Source organism: Carcharodon carcharias, chromosome 11, assembly GCF_017639515.1.
Source record: "Carcharodon carcharias isolate sCarCar2 chromosome 11, sCarCar2.pri, whole genome shotgun sequence".
Taxonomy (NCBI): domain Eukaryota; kingdom Metazoa; phylum Chordata; class Chondrichthyes; order Lamniformes; family Lamnidae; genus Carcharodon; species Carcharodon carcharias.
This window is the reverse complement of record NC_054477.1, coordinates 93,853,346-93,864,949: the sequence shown is the minus strand read 5'-3', so window position 1 is coordinate 93,864,949 and position 11,604 is coordinate 93,853,346. Positions and strand designations below refer to the sequence as shown.

The following is an 11,604-nucleotide window of genomic DNA, read 5'->3' as shown; positions in this document are numbered from 1 at the left end:
GGACAAATAACATAGGTAAGACTAGGAAAGAGAACCTGTTTGGGGATTATCAGGAACTAGGAACTAACTTAAAGGACAGGTCCTCAAGGGTTATAATCTGCGGATTACTACCCGAGCCACGTGCAAATTGGCATAGGGACGCAAGAATAAGGGAAGTAAACACGTGGCTAAAGGAGTGGTGCGGAAAAGAGGGGTTCCATTTCATGGGGCACTGGCATCAGTATTGGAACAGGAGGGATCTGTACTATTGGGACGGTCTCCACCTGAACCGATCTGGGACCAATTTTCTAGCGAAAAGGGTAAATAGGGTGGTCAACAAGACTTTAAACTAGAAAGTGGAGGGGAAGGGAAGGGTAAAACTCCAAGTAGTATGACTAATGGGAAACAAAGTAGCAGGTTAGCATGTGGGGGTTGGATTCAACTTCATGGAAAATTATGAAAAGAAAGGAGAGCCCAGGAGAAGCTATTAAATTCTCCAGAACGCAAAATAGGACAGAGTGTTTGGAAAGGGCTAGGAATCTAACTTCAAGCACATCAAATAAAGGGATGACAATGAGAAGGGGGATGGGAAATACAGGACTGAAGGTGTTGTATCTGAATGCACGCAGTATACGAATAAGGTAAATGAGCTTATGGCGCAGATGGAAATTGGCAGGTATGACGTGGTGGGCATTACGTAGATATGTCTCCAAGGGGCTCAGGACTGGGAGCTAAATATCCAAGGATATATATCCTATCGAAAAGATAGGCAGGTTGGCAGAGGGGGTGGGGTTGCTTTGTTAGTAAGAAATGAAATTAAATTGATAGCAAGAAACGACGTAGGGTCAGGTGATGAAGAATCTGTGTGGGTAGAGTTGAGGAACTGCAAAGGTGAAAAAACCATAATGGGAGTTATATACAGGCCTCCGAACAGTAGTCAGGATGTGGGGCACAATATACACCAGGAGATAGAAAAGGTGTGTAAGAAAGGCAAGGTTACAGTGATCATGGGGGATTTCAATATGAAGGTAGACTGGGAAAATCAGGTTGCTAGTGGATCCCAAGAGAAGGAATTTGTGGAATGTCCACAAATGGCTTTTTGGAGCAGCTTGTGGTGGAGCCCACTAGGGAACAGGCAATTCTAGATTTAGTGATGTGTAATGAGGCAGATTTGATAAGGGAGCTTAAGGTGAAGGAACCCTTAGGAGGAAGTGACCATAATATGATAGAATTTACACTGCAATTTGTGAGGAAAAAGCTGGAATCAGATGTAACGGTATTACAGTTGAACAAAGGCAACTACAGAGGCATGAGGGAGGAGCTGGCCAGAATTGACTGAGAGATAAGCCTAGCAGGAAAAACAGTGGAACAGCAATGGCAGGAGTTTCTGGGAATAATTTGGGAGACACAGCAAAAATTCATCCCTAGGAAGAAGAAGCACACTAAAGGGAGGACAAGGCAACCATGGCTGACAAGGGAAGTCAGGGACAGCATAAAAGCTGAAGAGAAAGCATACAATGCGGCAAAGAGGATTGGGAAGCCTACAAGGACCAACAGAAGACAACTAAAAAAGAAATAAGGAGGGAGAAGATTAAATATGAAGGTAAACTAGCCAGTAATATAAAAGAAGATTGCAAGAGTTTTTTTAGATATATAAAGGGTAAGGGAGAGGCAAAAGTGGACATTGGGCCCCTGGAAAATGACACTGGAGAAGTAGTAGTGGGGAACAAAGAAATGGTGGAGGAACTGAATAGATACTTTGCGTCAGTCTTCATGGTGGAAGACACGAGTAACATCCCCAAAGTTCAAGAGAGTCGGGGGGCAGAGGTGAGTATGGTGGCCATTACCAAGGAGAAGGTGCTAGGAAAACTGAAAGGTCTGAAGGTGGATAAATCACCTGGACCAGATGGATTACACCCCAGAGTTCTGAAGGTGATAGCTGAAGAGATAGTGGAGGCGTTAATGGTGATCTTTCAGGAATCACTGGAGTCAGGGAGGTCCCAGAGGACTGGAAAATCGCTAATGTAACCCCCCTGTTTAAGAAGGGAGTGAGGCAAAAGACGGGAAATTACAGGCTGATTAGCCTGACCTCAGTCGTAGGTAAGATTTTAGAATCCATTATTAAGGATGAGATTTCAGAATACTTGGAAGTGCATGGTAAAATAGGGCAAAGTCAGCATGGTTTCATTCAGGGAAGGTCGTGCCTGACAAATCTGTTAGAATTCTTTGAGGAGGTAACGAGTAGGTTAGACAAAGGAGAGCCAATGGATGTTATCTACTTGGACTTCCAGAAGGCCTTTGACAAGGTGCCACACAGGAGGCTGCTCAGTAAGATAAGAGCCCATGGTGTTAGAGGCAAGGTACTAGCATGGAGAGAAGATTGGCTGTCTGGCAGGAGGCAGAGAGTGGGGATAAGGGGGTCCTTCTCAGGATGGCGGCCGATAACTAGTGGAGTTCTGCAGGGGTCAGTGTTGGGACCACAACTTTTCACTTTATACATTAATGATCTAGATGAAGGAACTGAGGGCACCCTGGCTAAATTTGCAGATGACACAAAGGTAGGTGGAGGGACAGGTAGTATTGAGGAGGCGGGGAACCTGAAGAAGGATTTAGAGAGGTTAGGAAAATGGGCAAAGAAGTGGCAGATGGAATACAACGTGGGGAAGTGTGAGGTCATGCAAAACAAAAATAAAAATACCTGGAAAAACTCAGCAGGTCTGGCAGCATCTGCGGAGAGGAACACAGTTAACATTTCGAGTCCGTATGACTCTTCAACAGAACTAAGTAAAAATAGAAAAGAGGTGAAATATAAGCTGGTTTAAGGGGAGGGGGTGGGACAGGTAGAGCTCAATAGAGGGCCAGTTCTGTTATAGAGTCATACGGACTCGAAACGTTAACTGTGTTCCTCTCCGCAGATGCTGCCAGACCTGCTGAGCTTTTCCAGTATTTTTATTTTTGTTTTGGATTTCCAGCATCCACCGTTTTTTGCTTTTATCTTAGTGAGATCATGCACTTTGATAGGAAGAATAGAAGCATAGACTATTTTCTAAATGGGGAGAGAATTCAGAAAACTGGAGTGCAAAGGGTCTTGGGAGTCCTAGTCCAGGATTCTCTTAAGGTTAACTTGCAGGTTGAGTCGGTAGTTAGGAAGACAAATGCAATGTTAGCATTTATTTTGAGGGAACTAGAATATAAAAGCAGGGATGTGCTGCTGAGGCTTTATCAGGCTCTGGTCAGGCCATATTTAGAATATTTTGAGCAATTTTGGGCCCCGTATCTCAGGAAGGATGTGGAGACGGTCCAGAGGAGGTTCACAAGAATGATCCCAGGAATGAAAAGCTTAACATATGAGGAACATTTGAGCACTCTGGGTCTATACTCGGTGGAGTTTAGAAGGATGAGGGGGGATCTGATTGAAACTTACAGAATACTGAAAGGCCTGGATAGAATAGATGTGTAGGAGAGACTAGGACCGAAGGGCACAGCCTCAGAGAAAAGGCAAGACCTTTTAGAACAGGGATGAGGAGAAACTTCTTTAGCCAGAGAGTGGTGAATCTATGGAATTTATTGCCACAGAAGGCTGTGAAGGTCAGGTCATTGAGTGTATTTAAGACCGAGATATATAGGTTCTTGATTGGTAAGGGGATCAAAGGTTATGGGGAGAAGGTGGTAGAATGGGGTTGAGAAACTTATCAGCCATGATTGAATGGTGGAGCAGATTTTATAGGCTGAATGATCTAATTTCTGCTCCTATGTCTTATGGTCTTATGATCTTTACATTATAATGGTGCAAAGGTACTCTGGTGAGTACGTGAAGTTCCCTACGATCAAATACCGGCTGATGTTCAAAAAAGGCTAACATGTAAAGAATGGCTACTGAACAAGGTATCAGAAATTGACTGTATCTTTTTTTATTATTTGTTTATGAGATGTGGGCATTGCTGGCTAGGCCAGCAAATTTATTGCTCACCCTTGTTCAGAGGTCATTTAAGGGTCTGAAGTCACATGTAGGCCAGATTAGCATAGCAGGTTTCCTTCCCTAAATGATATTAGTGAACCAGATGGGCTTTTATGACAATCAACAATAGTCATCATTAATTACAGATGTTTATTCAATTCAAATTTCACCATGGTGGGATTTGAACCCAGGTCCCCAGAACATTACCCTGGGTCTTTAGAATATTTGTGAGTGACGATACCACTATGCTACTGCATCCCCAACAAGGAGGGCTTCCTTTGAGCTGGAATCATGCTTCAACCTCAGGGGAGAGGGGAAAATTGATGGAGCAAAATTGATTCAATTTTTCAATTTAATAGAAACATTGTAGGAATACTCTGCCTGTGATTTACAGGGTGTTGAGCTAAACAGCAATGATAACAGTATCACTGTGATAATTAAATTACAGTAAAAATGAGATTTAGAAATGCATGAGCTATGTGGCAAGGATTTAAAATCTGCCTCACAGAGTTAGTCATTCACATTGATTTTCCACACCATTCTGTAATTAAAAGCATCATTTAGTTTTCTTATCTCCTTTGACTTTGTTGCATCACCCCCATTAATCCCAGTGTTAAAAATTGCTGCAAAGAAATACCCATTTCTTTTGACAAATGGCTGCTCTGTACAGCCTCTGCAGTCAAATATATTTTGTTCATTAGCAAAAGTTTTCACATCAAATGTCAAGCTCAACAAAATCTAATGCCCATTTATACTGTTTTGTTATCCTTACATTATATTCACCCCATTATGCAACATAATTAATTGTCCACTGGCCAGGGGCATGCAACAGCTCTACTTATAGGCTGTTCTTGTTTCATACTAATGTGAATTTCGCCATTACTCTAAGATCTAACATTTAGAATACATAAGATGGTAACTTTAATATTGTAATGTTCCACTAACAGCCTTATTTCCAGTATTCCCCTTTCAGTTTTCCCAGTTATTTGGTATATATCCGTTTGACTTGGTTTCTGTTGTAGTCCATTCAAATTCACTGTTGACTATTTTTCTTGTAACTTACTTAAAAAACATATTGGCAATTTCCTTCATAGCAGCTCAAATCGTGGAGGTGGTTTTCTCCAGGAGTTATTCCACTCGTCCTCTATAGCTTTGATAGAAGAGACTCCGGAAGCCTGAAGAACAATGAAAACACAAATGAGTTTTTGTATCCAAATAGTTATAGCACTCCCACATCACTGCACTTACACAAAAACTTTTCAATTATAAGAGCTGTCCAGCCACAGTCTGCAGTGTGAACAGGGTCAGCTGTCAAAGCAGGGTGGGTAGAGAAAACCCTGATTTTTTTCTGCTTAGTTGAGTATTCTAAAAGCAGTCAAGGGCAGTCCATTATCATAATAAATTAGTTATTTGACAGTAATACATTTCTATAGAATAATGTTAGAATAAATGGCAAAGGGATGGGAACCTATGCAAGGAGTCAGAGAAGGGAGAATCAAGGTCAAGAACAAAAGACAGAAAGGGGAATAAGAAAAGTGATAGGCAGTGAAATCAAGGGCAAGAATCAAACAGGGCCTCAGTGAAAAGTAGTGGGAATGGGACAAGTAATGTTAAAAAGACAAGCCTTAAGGCTTTGTGTCTTAATGCAAGGAGCATTCGCAATAAAGTGGATGAATTAACCGCGCAAATAGATGTAAACAGGTATGATATAGTCAGGATTATGGAGACATGACTGCAGGGTGACCAGGGATGGGAACTGAACATCCAGGGGTATTCAGTATTTAGGAAGGGCAGACAAAAAGGAAAAGGCAGTTGAGTTGCATTGCTGCTTAAAGAGGAAATTAACGCAATAGTGAGGAAAGATATTAGCTTTGATGGTGTGGAATCTATATGGTAGAGCTGAGAAACACTAGGGGGCAAAAAATGTTAGTGGGGGTTGTATATAGACCCCCAAACTGTAGTGGTGATGTTGGGAATGACATTAAACAGGAAATTAGAGACACATGCAAGAAAGGAACATCTGTAATTATGGGTGACTTTAATCTGCATATAGATTGGGCAAATCACATTAGTAACAATACCGTAGAGGAGGAATTCCTGGCGTGTATATGGGATGGTTTTCTGGACCAATACGTTGAGAAACCAACTAGAGAACAGGCCATCCTCGACTGGGTATTGTGTAATGAGAAAGGAATAATTGGCAATCTAGTTGTGCGAGGCCCCTTGGGGATGAGCGACCATAATATGGTATAATTCTTCATCAAGATGGAGAGTGGTGTAGTTAACTCTGAGACGAGGGTCCTGAATCTTAATAAAGGAAACTATGATGGTATGAGGAGCAAGTGGCTATGATGGATTGGGAAACGTTACTTAAAGGGATGACGGTGGATAGGCAAAGACAAACGTTCAAAGACCACATGGGTGATCTGCAACAATTGTTTATTCCTGTCTGGCACAAAAGTAAATGGGAAAGGTGGCCAATCCATAGCTTATAAGGGAAATTAGAGATAGTGTTAGATCCAAGGAAGAGGCAGACAAATTGGCCAGAAAAAACAACAGACCTGAGGATTGGGAGCAGTTTAGAATTCAGCAAAGGAGGACCAAGGGATTGATTAAGAAGGGGAAAATAGAGTATGAGAGTAAGCTTGTGGGGAACATAAAAACTGACTGTAAAAGTTTCTATAGGAACGTGAAGAGAAAAAGATCGGTGAAGACAAATGTAGGTCCCTTACAGTCAGAAACAGGGGAATTTATAATGGGGAACAAAGAAATGGCTGACCAACTAAATATATACTTTGGTTCTGTCTTCATAAACAAGGACACAAATGCCATACCAGAAATTTTGGGGAACACAGTGAGAGGGAGGAACTGAAAGAAATCAGTATTAGTAGGGAAATGGTGTACTTAACAGAGTACTTAAGGAAGTAGCCCTAGAAATAGTGGATGCATTGGTGGTCAGCTTCTGAGATTCTACAGACTCTGGAACAGTTCCTAAAGATTGGAGGGTAGCTAATGTAACCCCACTATTTAAAAAGGGAAGGTAGAGAGAAAGCAGGAAATTATAGACCAGTCAGCCTGACGTCGGTAGTGGGGAAAATTCTAGAGTCCATTATAAAAGATTTAATAGCTGAGCACTTGGAAAACAGTGGCAGAATTGGACAGAGTCAGCATGGATTTACGAAAGGGAAATTATGCATGACAAATCTCCTGGAATTTTTCGAGAATGTAACTAATAGAGTTGATGAGGGGGAGCCAGTGGATGTGGTTTATTTGGACTTTTAGAAGGCTTTTGACAAAGTCCCACATAAGAGATTAGCATGTAAAATTAAAGCGCATGGGATTGGGGGTAGTGTATTGAGATGGATGACAAACAGGAAAAAAAGAATAGGATTAAACAGGTCTTTTTCCAAATGGCAGGCAGTGACTCATGGGGTACCGCAGGGATCAGTGCTGGGACCCCAGCTATTCACAATATATGTTAATGATTTAGATGCGGGAACTAAATGTAATATCTCCAAATTTGCAGATGACACAAAGCTAGGTGGGGGGGTGAGCTGTGAGGGGGATGCAGAGATGCTTCAGTGTGATTTGGACAAGCTGAGTGAGTGGACAAATGCATGGCAAATGCAGTATAATGTGGATAAATGTGAGGTTATCCATTTTGGTAGCAAAAACAGGAAGGCAGATTATTATCTGAATGGCTATAAATTGAGAGAGGAGAATGTGCAACGAGACCTGGGTGTCCTTGTACACCAGTTGCTGAAGGTAAGCATGCAGGTGCAGCAGGTGGTAAAGAAGGTAAATGGTTTGTTGGCCTTCATAGAGGATTCGAGTACAGGAGCAGGGATGTCTTGTTGCAATTATACAGGGCCTTGGTGAGACAACACCTGAAATATTGTGTGCAGTTTTGGTCTCCTTATCTGAGGAAGGATATTCTTGCTATAGAGGGAGTGTAGCGAATGTTTACCGGACTGATTCCTGGGATGGCAGGACTGACATATGAGGAGAGATTGAGTCGTTTAGGATTATATTCACTAGAGTTCAGAAGAATGAGGGGGGATCTCATAGAAACCTATAAAATTGTAACAGGACTAGACAGGGTAGATGCAGGAAGGATGTTCCTGATGGTGGGGGAATCCAGAACCAGGGGTCACAGTCTGAGGATACAGGGTAGACTATTTAGGACTGAGATGAGGAGAAATTTCTTTACCCAGAGAGTGGTGAGCCTGTGGAATTCATTACCACAGAAAGTAGTTGAGGCAAAAATATTGTATCTTTTCAAGAAGGAGTTAGATATAGCTCATGGGGCAAAAGGGATCGAAGGATATGGGGAGAAAGCGGGAGCAGACTATTGAGTTGGATAATCAGCCTTGATCATAATGAATGGTGGAGCAGGCTTGAAGGGCTGAATGGCCTACTCCTGCTCCTCTTTTCTATGTTTCTATGTGACTTTGAGGGCAGAATTTTAACTCCCAAGGTAGTGGTTCTGGTGTGGGCAGGAAGGGTTACATTAAGGACAATTTTAATTATGAATTATGCATGATGTAACTATTATGTGGTCTTGCCTGCCTGAGATGAGGTAAAATGTTCATACAGAGAAGGAAACTACACAGAAGTTAATTTGATACTTTGACTTATTTAATATTGAGAGCAAGAGGAATGGCTGGAGATAAAAGTAGGCCTTAGAGCAGACCTGCGGGAGGGTGAGAGAAGTGACTGGAGCTAAAGTGAGGCCCCAGGGTAGACCTGCAGGAGCACGAGGGTCAAGCAACATAAAGGTTCATTGAAACAGTTACCTTCACAGCCATTGGCAATGTCAATGAGGTTAGCAATTGTGGCTGCAGCAGGTGCCAGATTTCAGTAAGGAAGTTTTAGGTAGAAAGAGGAATAAGATCCTGCAAGCAGATTTTAGGGAGCTAGGAAAGAGATCAATAAGCTAGACCCCAAAGGTCATAATTGATAAATCCAGTAATCATATTGAAGGAAGGGTGAATCTGAAGCTGGTCTTTTGCTGAAGCCAGGTTTATTTCCAAAGCTACAGAGTAAAAACACAAATTCCTCTAGTTCCCCCAACACCCACTATGAAATTACCTGGAAAAACTCAGCAGGTCTGGCAGCATCGGCGGAGAAGAAAAGAGTTGACGTTTCGAGTCCTCGTGACCCTTCGACAGAACTTGAGTTCGAGTCCAATAAAGAGTTGAAATATAAGTTGGTTTAAGGTGTGTGTGTGGGGGGCGGAGAGGGAGACAGAGAGAGGTGGAGGGGGGGTGGTGTGGTTGCAGGGACAAACAAGCAGTGATAGATGCAGATCATCAAAAGATGTCAACAACAATAGTACAAAAGAACACATAGGTGTTAAAGTTAAAGTTGGTGATATTATCTAAACGAATGTGCTAATTAAGAATGGATGGTGGGGCACTCAAGGTATAGCTCTAGTGGGGGTGTTTTTTTAAAAAATACCGGAAATAGGTGGGAAAAGGAAAATCTTTATAATTTATTGGGAAAAAAAGGAAGGGGGAAACAGAAAGGGGGTGGGGATGGGGGAGGGAGCTCACGACCTAAAGTTGTCGAATTCAATATTCAGTCCGGAAGGCTGTAAAGTGCCTAGTCGGAAGATGAGGTGTTGTTCCTCCAGTTTGCGTTGGGCTTCACTGGAACAATGCAGCAAGCCAAGGACAGACATGTGGGCAAGAGAGCAGGGTGGAGTGTTAAAATGGCAAGCGACAGGGAGATTTGGGTCATTCTTGCGGACAGACCGCAGGTGTTCTGCAAAGCGGTCGCCCAGTTTACGTTTGGTCTCTCCAATGTAGAGGAGACCACATTGTAGAGGAGACCTTTACATTGGAGAGACCAAACGTAAACTGGGCGACCGCTTTGCAGAACACCTGCGGTCTGTCCGCAAGAATGACCCAAACCTCCCTGTCGCTTGCCATTTTAACACTCCACCCTGCTCTCTTGCCCACATGTCTGTCCTTGGCTTGCTGCATTGTTCCAGTGAAGCCCAACGCAAACTGGAGGAACAACACCTCATCTTCCGACTAGGCACTTTACAGCCTTCCGGACTGAATATTGAATTCGACAACTTTAGGTCGTGAGCTCCCTCCCCCATCCCCACCCCCTTTCTGTTTCTCCCTTCCTTTTTTTTCCAATAAATTATAAAGATTTTCCTTTTCCCACCTATTTCCATTATGTTTTTAAAAAAAACACCCCCACTACAGCTATACCTTGAGTGCCCCACCACCCATTCTTAATTAGCACATTCGTTTAGATAATATCACCAACTTTAACTTTAACACCTATGTGTTCTTTTGTACTATTGTTGTTGACATCTTTTGATGATCTGCTTCTATCACTGATTGTTTGTCCCTGCAACCACACCCCCCCCTCCACCTCTCTCTCTCTCTCTCTCTCTCCGCCCCCCTCACACACACCTTAAACCAGCTTATATTTCAACTCTTTATTGGACTCGAACTCAAGTTCTGTTGAAGGGTCATGAGGACTCGAAACGTCAACTCTTTTCTTCTCCGCCGATGCTGCCAGACCTGCTGAGTTTTTCCAGGTAATTCTGTTTTTGTTTTTGTTTTGGATTTCCAGCATCCGCAGTTTTTTTGTTTTTAACCCACTATGAAATGCTTGTTATACACTTGCAATGATTCCCTAATCCTTCCCCAATTGGGGGCAACTGCTTTTAATTACCAACTTAAAGCATTTACTCTATGCAGCACAATTTCAACATTAACAATGCTAAAGTGGCCTTTGGCAAAAGATTTGTTGCATCCGTCTCCCGAGAAGGAGAAGAGGAAACACAAGAAGAAGCACCTGGTGCAAAGTCCCAACTCCTACTTCATGGATATCAAGTGCCCTGGTTGCTACAAAATCACTACTGAGTTCAGCTGTGCACAGATTGTAGTGCTGTGTGTCGGATGCTCCACTGTATTCTGCCAGCTCACCGGAGGAGAGGCCAGGTTAACAGATGGGTGCTCCTTCAGAAGAAAGCAGCACTAAAAATGAAAGTTGGCATTTGAGGATGGGTGAGACTCCACACAGCCAGGTTTCAGGAGTCTGGCTGAGGGATACTGATTCGTTTCCTTGGGGTCTGGATGGCAGTATAGGAGAGATGTAACTGGGAGAAGGAGGGGGTGTGTCAGTGTCCCGAAACCATGCCCATCTTGTTTAGATGTGCTTTTTTTTTTGGACCCTCTTGCTGGTATTGAGTTATTTGTTAGGATTATCAATTAAAATGACATAATGTAAAAATAAACCTCTGGATTGTTCAGATTACCACACACTAATGAGTATAGGAAGCAAATACAGATGAATGCATGACTGGAGAGATCAAACAAGAGGGATGGCTTTAGATTTCTGGGACATTGGGATCAATTCTGAGGATGGTGGGACCTGTACAGGCTAGACAGGTTCCATTCAACAGGGCCGGGACCAATGTGCTTGTGGACGGTTTGCTGCTGCTATTGGGTGATGGGGGTTTGCATTAAACTTGAAGGTTGATGAACATCAGGGTGTAGTATCAGAAAGAAGAAACAAGGTGCACAAGGATTGGGAAAGATAGATAGCACTGGGGCAAGAAATAATGAGATATTAGATGGAGACAACCTAAGAATACAAGAAGGTCTAAATTAGATTCACAATGCAATGGCTATAAATGTACA

General features: G+C 42.6%; 1 protein-coding gene across 1 annotated transcript; it reads left to right on the top strand.

The window, feature by feature from the left end:
• Positions 1-8,750: 8,750 nt before the first annotated feature.
• LOC121283905 (40S ribosomal protein S27-like) lies at positions 8,751-10,942 on the top strand. The gene is made up of 2 exons (XM_041198707.1): positions 8,751-8,761; positions 10,660-10,942. The coding sequence occupies exons 1-2, from the start codon at positions 8,751-8,753 to the stop codon at positions 10,940-10,942; spliced, it is 294 nt and encodes a 97-aa protein (XP_041054641.1).
• Positions 10,943-11,604: the final 662 nt, after the last annotated feature.